Here is a 15,153-nt window from a genome sequence, read left to right as displayed (position 1 = left end):
AACACAACAGTTGTTTTGGCTTAAAATACAGCAGTTTCTTTAAAAAGGAGTGCAAGAGCAGAAACTGCTTTTTCAGTCTTGTCTGTGTTTTCCACCATGTATAAATGAAGAGCTACATACTTGGATAAGAAATAATTGCTATCGTAGCTTTGTCAGGCTGCTGCTTACCATTGTGAAACAAGAAAAAGACTTAAATACAAAATGAATCCAGTTGAACTTTTTATTGCATACCTGGTATGGGTGACAATAGTTAAATAAACCTTTGGCTCTCAAAGGCCAAAATAGTGCTAAATTCATGAAATTAAAACATGTATAATACTAGCCCAACAGTAAGAAAGTATAAATACAAGGAATGAACTATAAAACTTTTTAAAACCCAGAGTTTTGGCTCTAAAAGGCCAAACAATGCAACTTTCATGAAATTATAAGTGATAATAATTGACCACAGCATCCTGTCTCTCTAATAGCCTCCCTCTTTGTGCACCTGCAGCAACATAACTCTATTTATAACAACACACAAATGCAAACAGCACACGAGTGAGACTCTCTCTCAGACACACGCAGCCACAATTTAGCCCCTGCCTTCTCCAGCTTTTCTAAAACATGTTTCGTTACTTATTTTTTACTGCGAGATAGTCGTCTCCTTAACGTATTTGCAATTGGGACCTTATACTCAGGTATTGCTTGAGGCACAAAACGCCGGAATCCCACGCTTTCAACGAAGGCAACGGGCAGGTTACAGAGAACAGTCATTTTGGTGATTTATTTTCGGACAACTGTCTTGCTGCTTCACTCTTCTCGTCCCACTGCTCCTTTCTGCGAAGTGAATTGACAAGGGTGTTGTTGCTGCGGTCCATTCCCCTTTCTCTTGCTCGCAGTTGCTGCTGTTGGAGCTTTATACTTGGTGTCCATTCACATGTTTCGTCTTCAAATGTTTTATCAGGTTCAAGGTATTGAAACTGACCGATTTAACTCCACTTCTCGAAACTTTCAGGCCCCAAATGTTGCATGCAGCCATTGTACTCGACAGAGATTCTGAAATATTTCCAGACCGCCGACATTTTCCTCTCCTAGTTTGAGTTTGTTTTTCCGCCATATGAAAAAGCTGCCCCAGCATTGGTTAAGAGCAGCTATTGACTCGCTCTCGTTGGTCTGGAGCAGGTCAATAGTAGCTGCTTGACATTGTAGTGACAGTGTAGTGAGCGTCAGGAGAAAGAAGGCTGCGGTTAAGTGTTACAATACTGGACTGGTAAATATCAGCGTACATTTGTTGATACTCGACGATACCAATACCACTATTTTAATGCTGCATCGGCCCCGCTGCCGATACTGGTATCGGTGCATCTTTAGTTTTTAGTCATATAGCCTATATACTTTTTTTTTTTTTTTTTGTCTTTGTGCTGTGACCTTTGGAATCAGCAATTTTTATCTTTTTTGTGGTTGTTGTTTTTTTTCTCCAGATTTGCAGAAATAACCCTGCTTAATAGAATGAAAAAAACTAATTTCATTTTTTAAAATCTGTAATGGTGAAGGAATATGTAAATAAAAGCCAGTATTTCCGAGAAGTGGCCCTCTGACATTGGGGCAGACATTTTATCAATGCTCCTACTTTTTACTTGCCTGGTACACCAGACTCACCGCTGTTACAGCTATCGAGTCTGGCTACCATTCAAGCGGATACAATTTCCAGGGCGGAGCAAGCCACAGCAATCAGACAGCAGAGTGGACCAATCAGCGACGGGCAGACGTGACGTTAGTAAACTGACGAGGGAAGGACGAGGGACTTGCGCGCGGAAGTAAACATACAAAGAGAGCGGAGTTTATTCAACATGGCTAGCGCGAGACAGACTGTTGTCAATGACTCGTGTCGATGTGTTTTTGCTAATTTAAAACTGATTTTACCGTGGATTGGAACATATTCTCGGCTCTCCCGTTGACCATCTGTGTTGTGGAGACGACTTTCGACGCGCAAGAGTGACGTTGCTCGTTAAGAACATGTCACGCAAATAAACAAATCTGATTTGTCGATTGATTTTGTACCTGCTCGAGAGGCCGTGAATGGGATGGTTCCCAGACTATTTCTCTCAGTGTTTGAGAAATACAGGGAGAATAGTCTGGCAGAGCCAGGCAAACTTTTTACAATTAAATGTGTGTATTAAATGTGTGTAAATTAACCGCCTTTCCCTGGTATGTTATTAATACTGTTATGACATGCACCTATTCTCGAGTCTTTTAGTGTTTGCTAGAGGGTATAACTGACTTTACAGCTTGGCTAAACCCATTAGCTGTGTCATTTTTTGTTCTAACAATTTTCTCCATTATAGTATTATAACATTATATCCCATTATAGTATTATAACAACTTTGCTATTAGCATAATTAAATACTTTCAGTAACTGTATTTTATATATCCCTTGTCTTGTGTTAGAAATCAGTCCATGCTTTTACTGGTGAATTCAATTTAATCTGTAAATTAACTTGGCCCAAAAATACTAAACCTTTGCAGTACAGGTGATTGTTTTTGGGTCAAGACTGACCCGTTTTCAAATTTGGGTATGTCAAAAATCTTTGCATACAAAATTTTGAAAACAGGTCAATTCTGACCTCAACACAATATGAAGTAGTGATGTGCCCTACTGTGCCGAGGCGCCGATGCGTGTGCCGAGTAAACTAGAAAAAAATCTGCAAAGCGCGGCTCGAGTCATGTGTTGATTACGCTTGTGGCCATGCCCGAAGCCTCAGAACGCGCGTTGCTACATCCGAAGCCTCGCGAGACGGGCTTCCTACGTCATCGCCAACACACAGTTTTGCGGGTGATTCGAAATGATATGGCGCACTGAGACGGCAATGAGCTGACAGGTGACACTGACACACCCAACTCGCATCTTCAAATCTCAATTCAATCAGATTCGTTTTGCAATGGACGCACCGTCCACAACGAAAAAGAAGAGAACATCCTCTGTCTGGGATCATTTTGAGCAGATCTCTCCTAAAAAGGTATAAATTATAATAACCAGTGTGAATATATATATTGTAAATTATTGTGACAACACAGTGTATCCCTCGTTTTAATGTCTTCTACTTGCCAATATTTTAAAAGGTGAAGTGTAAACTTTGTTCTAAAGAACTTGGGTACCAAGACAACACTTCATCTATGTTGAGGCATTGTACCCCGGCCTCATCCATCCATTGTGAAAGGATTTCTCCTGCTTTTAAAAATCGTCTATCCAAAAAAAAGAAACAGTTTAAAGCCAAAAACTTTGGAAATGCTAGTTTTCCTCAATAAAAACGAATGAAAGGTGTGTCTTGTTCCTTGTTTATATGTCAATGTCTAAAATAACGCAATCATTCTTTCAAGTAACACACGCACATTCATTCACATCGCAACTCCCTGCCCTTTTGACCCCATCAAAACCATAGTATCATTTTAATCACTCTCTCTGTCATGGCATGTATTTTCCACATGAAGGCGCAATAGAACAAATGAAGCCTCGTGATGTTTCGGCCCAAGAGCGAACCAGTTGGATGGAAAGCCTCATAGCTTCATGATGCTTTAGTTTACCATCACTAAATTATGAAGCTTAAAGGCTCCGTGAAGTGTTTTCTTGCACTTGATTTAAAAAAAAAAATATATTTTTTTTTTATAACACAGCACTCATTATTGGAAATAAATAAATCAATGAATAAATACATAAATAAATAAATTAAAAAACATTCAATGGCTGCACTTATTGTTTGACCATCCTCCTCATGAAATAAAATATTTAGCATTCAGTTGTTGTTTGTAGGCTACAGCAAAGTAACCTTTACAAAAATAAGACGAAAACGGGAATATACAGTTGCTGTCATTCCACCTTTGGAAGACGACATGTAAAATTGTGATGTGATGTGTGAGGTGATAGTTCTTGACAAAATTTCGGCAGATTGAAGAGGAACACACGGAAGTGACAATCGTTCTCTGATTGGATGACTCAATCGCTGGTTCCATGGAAACAATAAATCTGCTTTCCCATTGGTGGATGCAGTAATACGGGCGGGGCTAAGCAAGTGACAGAGAGACGAAAACTTTTTTAGCTACGAGCTAATTTTGCTCCGTCGTTCTTGTTTAAAATGCCGTAAACTTGACACACTACCTGGGAGCGATCTTGAAGCAGGTTTGTTGTTTTTACGCTCACAGACAGACAGACACACACAAACCATTATCTGATATTATTTTGTGTTCGCTCATCTTCCGGGATGAGATGATCCTCAGCTATTCGCTAGCTCGCTAATGTTATTGTGCTAACGTTCCATTGCGTCCGTGATGGAGAGCCGTCGTTTCAACATATGCCAAGAACAGTCAGCGTATTATTTGTTGTGCGACATTGTACTTGAGTATAGCAAATACGGGTTAAAAACATTAATGATTGGCATTGTGTTGCACTTTAATGTTCAATATAATTTTCGTAGAAGTAACCCTAACCAGCCACCCTAAATTTGATGCTCCTCGTCAGAGAAAATTGCTCTTGTAAACCAAATTAAGAATACTGGGATGGACATTTGAAGCAAAAAACGTGACTGAGGTATCGTTATGATGCAGGATGAGTTGCCACACTGGAGGTGACGATGGAGACATCTGCGGATGGGCCAGTTCAGTAAGTTTTGCAAATGATTTAAGGGTGTATTTGTGATGTGCAGCATCAGCATTTATAGTGATTCGTCATGTATTCAGAATAGATGCTAGAAAAGCTTTTCTTACAGGGATCATTTCCCTTTCTCATTTCTCTATTTTTTGTCTCTGCCTTTGACCCAGACACATCCTGGCTAGATTTAAAAAAAAAAAAAAAAAAAATACAACCTGGCTGTATTTTGATTTTATTTATTTTGTGGTAGGAGGTTCATTGATTGAAGTGTTTTTGTGGATACAGTATTTGCAAAACCACGTATTTTAAAAGGAATTTTATATTGTTTAAAAGGTTGGCAATGTAAATCGAAACATTGAGAAGTCAGGACTTAAATTACTTACTGTATCTTGTGACCCTCTTAAAATAACAAATACAAAACTATTAAAATTGTTCGTGAAAATTAAAGATACAAAAAAATGGTTATTTTTGTTAACTGAAAAATCTGAAAAAATGACTTAAGGTATGGTACAGCTTGATTATTGTAATTGTTTATGTAAGACTGTTTGATAAATTCTTGCAGGGGTCAGGAACCTTTTTGACCAAGAGAGGCAAAACCCCCAACATAGTTTAAAATATGATTCCACGAGAGCCACACAGTTTGTGTGTGTCTAATATACAGTATATATTCTGTTGCCAGCTTGTCCGAGTCGGCTTTGTGCTAACTTTTTTTTTTTTTACATAAACGCATTTGAACGCATCATGCGGGAGAGTGAGGGCACGCTCGGCTTTTACAAGCAGTCGCAGAGTTGTGATTGAAATAAATCTTTAGAAAACAACAACGAAAGCTTGACATCGTTACTTGGTATGTTAAAATCGTTGCTCGCTCACCACTTGGAAAATAACTAATAGAATCATGGTGTGGCACTGCATATATTTCCTGGAAGTCTAAAACCGCAACCAGGGAACTCAACAATTTTGACACGCAAAAAAGTTATGGAAGTCAAACTGATTGCACACCTCTATGACTTGAGGTACCACGCAATTTACTTTCGTGGTTTAATTTTCTCCTATGCATTTTTATATACTCCAGATTGCTCTGCATTGTGTTGGGAGGGCAGTTGATTGGCTGTTACATCTATCATGTTATGCAACTGATTATTGGCATTTCAAATTTTGAGGCCATACAAAGGTCACAGAAAGCACTATGAACAACAGGATATGCAATGATGATTAATCCGTTTTCACAATGGTAAACGTGTTGTTTCACAAAGATTGTGTAAACTCGTGTGTAGATGCTGGTACACGGCAAAAATGACATCACGGCAGTGACGTCACGAGTACAACAGTTTGTAGAGGAAAGGATGCAGACCACAATGGTATGTATAATGTTGCGTAGGATTGGGATTTATTACTTTCATGGTCATTTCAGAGATTTCCGCCTTATCTTTCAGCTCACAGGTGTACTGATAGGTGCCGCCGTTGCAGTCACAATGATTGGAATTGTGGTGCTTTTCTTGTACAGGAGGTACAAGCATGCCCGTAAGTCTCGGCATGTTTATAATGACTTTTCTTAAGTCTCAATGTCAATATTGTTTAAAGTATCTCACGGAGAACTTGTTCACGATTTTGGTCTTTGGATTTTCTGTCAAGGTGAACAGCAGCCTGGTGTACCTCATTATCGCTTCAGAAAACGAGATAAAGTGCTCTTCTACGGCCGAAAAATCATGCGCAAGGTCTGTCTCCTTCGTCCTACAACTCTTGCATTTAGACTTGGTTTCTAAAGTTGATTTTCCTTTTTTAAGGTCCAGACTTTGTCCTCAATTCCTCCTCCTTCTTCATCATCTAACTCCGTGTCAAAGCAACCACAGCGTGTGCGCAAGAGAACCAAAGTTCTTAGCATTGCTCGCAAGTATGATCCACAGGAAAGGAAGTGATAATCCTTCTGTGTGAAAGTGTTAAGCAAGTGACCATTTTATCTTAAACAGAATCCTTCGCATCCGTAAAGATCCGCCTACACTACAGCCTAAAGAACCGCCGCCCTCACTGCTAGAGGCTGACCTGACTGAGTTTGACGTGCAGAGCTCAAATCTGCCCTCTGAGGTGCTCTATATGCTGAAGAATGTCAGGTTGGTTTGATAGTTACACATCCCCCCCCCCCCCCCCCCCACGTAACAAGAAGAGCAGCAAAGCTCTTGTGTGGGGCGTACTCTGTGTAAAATTGGGCATACATGCAAAGTTCCAAGGTTACAAGCAGAACACAGTGTGTTCATAAATGTCTCCATTCATCTTCTTCCAACTCCATTTAGGATAATGTTAACAGCTTGTTCCTGTGTGTCTGTACAACTTTAAGGCTATTCAGATATAGACGTTGCAATTTATGCTGAACTGTACTTCCTTTAGAGTCCTGGGACACTTTGATAAACCCCTCTTCCTCGAGTTGTGTCGCCACATGGTATTTGTTGAGCTGCAGGAGGGTGAAGGTCTTTTCAAGCCTGGAGATGATGATGACAGCATTTACGTAGTCCAGGATGGGCGACTTGAGCTCTGCATTTTTGAGAGTGTGGGTACCCTTAAAAAAAAAAACTAAAGCACAAAATGTGAATTAAGGGTGTAACGGTACATGTATTTGTATTGAACCGTTACGGTACGTGGTGCTCGGTTCGGAACGGAGGCGTACCGAACGAGTTTCTGATGTAACGTAACCCTACTTTTCGAGGCTGTGAGTCGATCGGGTTACAGTTTCTTTGTGTAGATTATATTTACTCCGTCTTCTCTACTATTATGAGGACCAACACGGTAGGACAGTATAACCCAGAAAAGTCAACGGCGCGACAACGTGGCTGCCGCGAGAACGCAGTGAAACGCGGAGTCAATACGCCAATGCACACCAGTCACAGTGCGGCCGTGTGTTAGATGCGTCCCAGAAGCGGCTCATCGTGACACACGCGTAAAGAATGGCAGAGTTTATTATTTGACGTGAGACGCGGCCCTCATGCGTCAATACTACTACCGGTAGCCAGGATCTGGGTGGAAGTCACTCGTGTAAAAATACGGTGGATCCGGTCGATTGTCAAACTTATATGCAATCGTAACCTACTTTTTGAGTCCATCAGATCTCTTGAGTGGTAGATCGGGGCACAGTTGACTTGTCTTTGTTGATTTACAGCTGTCTTCTCTACTATAATAATAACCAACATGGCCCCGTGTTCAATACAAAGCCCTCCTACCACAACAAAACAAGCAGGAACTAATATTCACATAGGAACTAAAGTTAAACAACATAAAATATACAATATAAATGAATACTACATCACATTTGTAAAATATATACACATAATAAATAATAGCCCATTTAAATAAAATAAATTGAAATGAGCTAAAACACCTGTAATTAAATAATAAGAATAATACACAGATCCTGCTTACACAATTAAAGCGCCACACAGAAATTAATAAGATTAACTTGAGAAAATCCACCAATAAAGCTTTTGAAAACCATTCATAAGAAAAGATTCATTGAGGCATTTCATTTGTAAAATACATGTTAAAATCTTTGTCAGTGGGATTGGTTTTCTCTTTAGCACAGGACTTTTTTTCTTTTCTTTCAGAAAGAAAGCTGACCAATATGCGGGGTCTGAAAGGCAAATTGTTGTTGGATTATCTTTAAATACCCGCTACTTTTTGAGCAGAATTCTAGCTTTGTATAGGCTAACGTTCCTAATATTGAAAGGTGTGTAATAAACAACTAGCACATTTACAGTATATTTTGCATTTTGTTTTCTTACTGTACCGAAAATGAACCGAATCATCACCTCAAAACCGAGGTATGTACCGAACCGAGATTTTTGTGTACCGTTACACCCGCAATGTGAATAGATATTTTAGTTTTGCCATGGACAGTACACCTGATGTTGTTTTTCTGCTTTGTAGGATGGTACAGAAGTAGTGGTGAAGGATGTTCTTCCAGGCGATAGCGTACACAGCTTACTCAGTATTCTGGACATCATCACAGTGAGGGACTTCATTACACAGTCACTTCTCTGATCTGTCAGCTTCTGCTCTCTCCTCCCAGTCAAGGAGTTCATTGATGCATTTTCTTCACACTTTCTCACCATCCATGCAAATGAAATGTCCTAATTGCCTTCACTTTTCCCAATGCCTTTACATATTACCCTACTTTAGAGAAGTAAACTACTGTATTTTCCGCACCATAAGGCGAGCCTAAGCCTTAAATTTGCTCAAAAAGTGCACCTTATTATCTGATTTGCCTCATATATGGACCAATAATTGGTAATCATTCCCTTTAGCACAGCTCCATCTAGTGGATGTATAACACAACCCCAACATTTTTAAAATAGGCCAATTATTGAAGATGCGCCTTATACTCCGATGCGCCTTATAGTGCGAAAAAATACTGTAGGTACGTTTGATGAAGATGACTAATCATGGGTAAATTACTTGTCCAATAGGTGTAACTTGTGTTGTCAGCTTAATTTTTGTGGAACATATTTATTTTAATTATAGCTGCCATAGCTATAGATTTCCAGAACATTGTGTACTCATATTTCCCTTTAAGATTTTGCTAATATCGTATATACTCGTGTACTGGTCTAAAATTTTTAACCAAAATTCTCGCCCCAAAATACGGGTGCAACCTATTAGCCCAATATGTTGTCCTCACTTTGACCTTTGCCCAATTTAGACCGTCGTAAAACTGAAAAAACATGCACCTTAGCATTAGCTATGTACGCTAACTATACAGACAAGTTACACAAAAAATAATCTAAAAATGTATAGTATAAAAAATACAACATCTCATACAGCAACAAAAATATGCACTGTACCTTATTAGACACACAGTATCTTATTGGCCCGAATATAAGACGGCCCTGATTACAAGACGACCCCCTCTTTTTTAAGACTCAAGTTTGAAAAAACTTTTTGAACACCAAATTAATTTTTATACAGAAAATAATTACAGTACATCTGAAACAAATGATTATAACAATATATTTGAGAGAAAAAGCATGGTATTTTGCCTCATTAAAATCTTAATTTCTGAACATTTAAATATGTAAACTAAAGTACAATCACATTCGTAAATAATTGGCTTCTGGTTTTTGAAATGTAAATAAACAGATCTATTGTGATAAAACAGCAAAATTGCAATAACTGCATTAACCATCAAAGTGAAGTCTAACTGTAGTCTTGAAACAAATCTGAATAAGGAAAAACATTGTAATAAAATAATGCAAACTGGTTAAACTAGTAGCTGAGATCTGTCATGACAGAACATCGCTACAATGATATCTGGTGCCATCTAGCGTCGTGAATGGGGAGAGTAGCTGAGATCTGTCATAACAGAACATCGCTTCAATGATATCTGGGGTCATCTAGCGTCGTCAATGGGTATAATGTCGAGATCGCGAATATAAAACGTCCCCGTCTTTTTCAATATTATTTCAATGCAAAAAACACCGTCTTATATTCGGGCCAATACGGTACTTATGAACAAAGTTTGGCCAACATCACCGCTGAAGCTGCAACTGTTCGTCTTGCAGCCATCTTGACTTTCACAACAAACAATGTCGCAAAGCGTCCTCAAAGAAGTGCTCTAGGAACACTTAAAAAATGTTGTGTGACAGTGATGAAGAGGACCTTGCTGGCTTCCATCCAAAATGATGAGGAAGAGTTACTGTAAGACAATTAAGACAGTTGAGAAACGTAAACTAGAAACTTAATATACAGTGGTATGAAAAAGTATCTGAACCTTTTGGAATTTTGCATAAAATCACCATCAAATGTAATCTGATCTTTGTCAAAATCACACAGATGTAAAAACAGTGTCTGCTTCAACTAAAACCCAAACATTTATAGGTTTTCATATTTTAATGAGGATAGCATGCAAACAATGACGAAAGAGGGAGATATAAGTAAGTGTACCCTCTGCCTAAGGAGACTCAGAGAAAATTGAAACCAATTTTTACCAATCAATGGGCACACACCTGACAATCACTGATGAATGCTTTAAAGCTGCCCTGCCCACTAAAAAACACACACCCGGTAAGAATTGTCTTGATGTTCATCAATTGACAGTCAAAGAAGTTGTCTACAAATGGAGACAGCTTGGCACTGTTGCTTCTGTCCAAAGGATTGGCTGTCCACTAAAGTTGACGCTAAGAGTTCAGCGCAGAATACTCAGAGTGGTAAAAAAGAACCCTAGTATCTGCTAAAGACTTACAGAAATCACTGGCAGTCCAAGATCTCTGTGCACACATCAACTATACGTAAAACTATGGCCAAGAATGGTGTTCATAGATGACTCCAAGGAACTCGGAGGAAGACACTGCTGTCTAAAAAAAAAAGTGTTGCTCGTTTAATGTTTGCAAAAAGGCACTTGCACACTCCACAGAAGTTTTGGCAAAATATTTTGTGGACTGATGAAACCAAAGTTGAATTGTTTGGGAGTAACACACAATGTCATGTGTGGAGGAAAAATGGAACAGCTCACCAACATCAGCACCTCATCCCCACCGTGAAGCATGGAGGATGCCAGACATACCAGGAATCTGACTGAAATACAGGAGTTTTGTAGAGAAGAATGGGTCGAGGTTAATCCTGATCGATGTGCCAGACTGATCTGCTACTACACGAAGCATCTGGTTGAACTTTTTGCTTCCAAAGGGGGGTGGCACAAAATATTAAATGTGATGGTTCACTTACTTATTTTCCCCCATTCTGTCATTGTTTGCATACTACCTCATTAAAATATGAAAACATATAAATGTTTGGGTGGTTTTAGTTAAAGTAGACTGTTTTTTCATCTGTGTGATTTTGACAAAGATCAGATCAAATTTGATGGTGATTTTATGCAGAGATGTGAGAAATTCCAAAAGGTTCAGATACTTTTTCCATTCCACTGTATTTACCACATTGGCATTGTTGGTGTTTTTAGTTGTTACTATGTAGTACGTTTTTACTGAATAAAATACAATCAATAAATGATAAAATGTACCAAGTTTTATTTGTGTCAGTCATATTGGTTTCAAAAATTTGTCCAAAAATGTTCCCAAAAATCTCCCGTATTGTGGCACGACCTATATGAGTTTCAACTGAAAATACCTACTTTTATATGCGCAAACTAGGGGAGCAACCTGTCTGCCGGAGCGACGCATATACGAGTATATATGGTGGTCAGTTTTTAATCAGATGTACTGGCATTGCACATTGGAACTAAGTACTTACTGAATGAATAACTAATGTACTAATGTAATGTACTAATGTACTACTAATGTATGTAATATTTAACCTCTCTGAAAAATAACATTTGTCCAAATTTCTCCTTATTTTTTAGGGTTTTCCAGCTCCTTATAAGACAGTATCGGCACGTGCAGCCACCCGCTCTACCATCTTACGTTTACCTGCATCCGCCTTTGAGTCTGTGTTCAAAAAATACCCTGAGACACTTGTGCGTGTCATTCAGGTAAAGCAATATCATGTTTTTGGTCTAAATACGTGGAATATTTGAGATATAATATGTTTAATTTATTCTTTTTTTTATATTTGTCTGACTTTTTAAATTTAAGATCATAATGGTGCGTCTCCAAAGAGTCACCTTCTTGGCATTACATAACTACCTAGGCCTTACAACCGAGCTCTTCAATCCGGTAGGAAGGATGATTATTCCTTTGCATATATATGTGTGTGTTGGCTTGTGTGTCTATTTGCTCTTTCATGCAGAGACACTGACATTAGCAGCTGCTTGGAAGGAAACCATCCTTGCACGTTTACGCAAAGCGACATAAACCCTGAGTCCTGCACGTGCAAGCTAATTTCACACAACATTAAGCACAGCATCATAACACTGTCCTTCACACGGGTCAAAACGGATAAACCATAATAACCTCTTCAGAAGAAACTTTATGACCAGAAATACCTTTCACAAGAGAACACTCAAAGGGCCTTTGGTGGCCAATTGCTAAAGAATTGAAAATATATTGTATTGGTTGTGCTTGCAAATATAAATAATACCTCAGCTGAAGTCTAAAATTTGTTCACAAGCACAGGTTACACTAATCTACTATTAATAAATATGGCAGATTAATTGACAAATGTATCAAATCAAATTATGATCATGCTAATGTACGTAAACCCTACTCACAGGCCATCTCATTTAATAGGTTTTAAACAATTCACATTTTTTGTTGAACAGCGATTATAGCAATTACCCTCATTAGGGTAGAACATCTAAACTCCGTGGGTTATAGCAGAAAAAAAAAATAAATAAAATAAAATATATATTTTCTAGGGGTGTCAAACGATTAAAATTTTTAATCGAGTTAATTACAGCTTAAAAATTAATTAATCGTAATTAATCACAATCACAATTCAAACTATCTATAAAATATGCCATATTTTTCTGTAAATTATTGTTGGAATGGAAAGATAAGACACAAGATGGATATATACATTCAACATACGGTACATAAGTACTGTATTTCTTTATTATAACAATAAATCAACAAGATGGCATTACCATTATTAACATTCTGTTAAAGCGATCCATGGATAGAAAGACTTGTAGTCCTTAAAAGATAATACAAAAATGTTAGTACAAGTTATAGAAATTAAAACCCCTCTTCATGTTTCCATTTTAATAGCATTTGTAAAATTTTTAATCAAAAAATAAATTAATAGCCCGCCATTGTTGATGTCAATAATTACTTACACAATGCTGATGGGTGCTGAAGCCTATAAAATCAGTCGCACCCAAGCGCTAGCAGAGGGCAACAAAACTCCGAAAAACACAAGTACACCTTTCACTGTGCTGACATTTTAATCTGTTTGAGCGGGGCGTTTGTTTGTTAATTGCGTCAAATATTTTAACGGGATTAATTAAAAAAATTAATTACCGCTCGTTAACGTGATTAATTTTGATAGCCCTAATATTTTCATATCGCCTAGCCCTAATATGCAGTTAATACCTGCATGAAAACCTATAAATACCTGCATATTAGGGCTAGGCGATATGTCCTTTTGTACTTATCACGGTAAATTGAGCAGATTTACCTCGATTAATTCGCCCTAGCGGACTGTTATATAAATTGAAAATCTAAATCAGTGCATGAAATACAAATGAAGTTTCTTGTTGATTTTATTTATTTATTTATTTTAGGGCTGTCAAAATTATCGCGTTAACGGGCGTTAATTAATTTTTTAAATTAATCCCGTTAAAATATTTGACGCAATTAACGCACTATACCCGCTCAGACAGATTTAAATGTCAGTACAGTGAAAGGCCAACTTGTTAATTGTGTTTTATGGAGTTTTTCCGCCCTCTGCTGGCGCTTGGGTGTGACTTGCATATGTTTTGTGGCGTAATGTCGCCCTCTGCTGGCGATTCAGTGCAGCGGATTATTTGGGTTTTGGCGCGCTTTTCTGACGTGATTATATGTCGACGTGAACTCACACTAATAGACAGTGCTATTCAGACCAGCTAACGTCCGCATCCAGTATTCAGTGGCAGTTCTCATAGCCCCATCACACTGTTTGTGTCTAATACATGCATCGCTGAGTCATATTCCTCCGTTGTTTATATTCATGAGCATTAGATAGTTATTGATGATGTGTATTTGAATTTGTTCACATATATGGTGAAATGCAGTTACATTGTTAGATGCTTGTGAGCTAATTGGCTAGTGCTACTGCTCAAATGGACACGTGTGTGTACATTTTATGTTATTTTGTGATTTATGCAAGTTATTGACACATTGCCTTGTTATTTTCAGTTTTACAAAAATACAAGAAACGTGCTCCTGTCAAAAAGAGATGACTTCAGTAAAGCCCATGCAACTTTGCCACACCGTCTGATTTCTTTTTGGAACTTATGTTCGCTATCTGTCAATTTGTGTACTCACACACATTGAGGACAGAATAGGGCTACTAGTTTATTTTTTGATTGAAAATTTTACAAATTTTATTAAAACGAAAACATTAAGAGGCGTTTTAATATAACATTTTATCCATGGATCACTTTAACAGAATGTTAATAATGTTAATGCCATCTTGTTGATTTATTGTTATAATAAACAAATACAGTCCTTATGTACCGTATGTTGAATGTATATATCCATCTTGTCTTATCTTTCCATTCCTACAATAATTTACAGAAAAATGTGGCATATTTTATAGATGGTTTGAATTGCGATTAATTGCGATTAATTACGATTAATTAATTTTTAAGCTGTAATTAACTCGATTAAAAATTTTAATCGTTTGACAGCCCTAATTTATTTTTAACCAGCTTTCAATTTAACATATTTAACAATTGTACATTCAGTGTAAACATTAAGTATATAAAATATCTTGTAAACAATAAGCATTCAAGTATAAATATTTAGATCGGCTTGTATGACTCACACAATGTACAACCTTGTAAATATGGCCAATGTGCATAATGCCTGTGTTCAAGGTTTCATGTTTTTTACAGAACATTTTCTGAAATACACTTTCGCACACATTAAACTGTACTGCTGTAACTCTTATGCCAT

The 15,153-nt window shown here is 37.7% G+C and overlaps 1 protein-coding gene across 8 annotated transcripts in view; it reads left to right on the top strand.

Moving 5' to 3' along the window:
- The first annotated feature begins 4,035 nt into the window (after positions 1-4,035).
- pnpla7a (patatin-like phospholipase domain containing 7a) overlaps positions 4,036-15,153 on the top strand; it is a 58,035-nt gene continuing 46,917 nt past the window's right edge. For all 8 annotated transcript variants that reach the window (XM_057818873.1, XM_057818871.1, XM_057818870.1 and 5 more), the window contains exons 1-11: positions 4,036-4,153; positions 4,579-4,633; positions 5,896-5,979; positions 6,055-6,142; positions 6,254-6,336; positions 6,406-6,512; positions 6,589-6,729; positions 7,004-7,163; positions 8,534-8,614; positions 11,958-12,086; positions 12,190-12,270. In XM_057818873.1, coding sequence (XP_057674856.1) covers positions 4,580-4,633; positions 5,896-5,979; positions 6,055-6,142; positions 6,254-6,336; positions 6,406-6,512; positions 6,589-6,729; positions 7,004-7,163; positions 8,534-8,614; positions 11,958-12,086; positions 12,190-12,270 — 1,008 coding nt within the window. In that variant the 5' untranslated portion in view covers positions 4,036-4,153; position 4,579. The remainder of the gene's footprint in view (positions 4,154-4,578; positions 4,634-5,895; positions 5,980-6,054; positions 6,143-6,253; positions 6,337-6,405; positions 6,513-6,588; positions 6,730-7,003; positions 7,164-8,533; positions 8,615-11,957; positions 12,087-12,189; positions 12,271-15,153) is intronic.

This window comes from Corythoichthys intestinalis, chromosome 17 (assembly GCF_030265065.1).
Source record: "Corythoichthys intestinalis isolate RoL2023-P3 chromosome 17, ASM3026506v1, whole genome shotgun sequence".
NCBI lineage: Eukaryota > Metazoa > Chordata > Actinopteri > Syngnathiformes > Syngnathidae > Corythoichthys > Corythoichthys intestinalis.
This window is presented reverse-complemented; position numbering and strand designations above follow the sequence as displayed.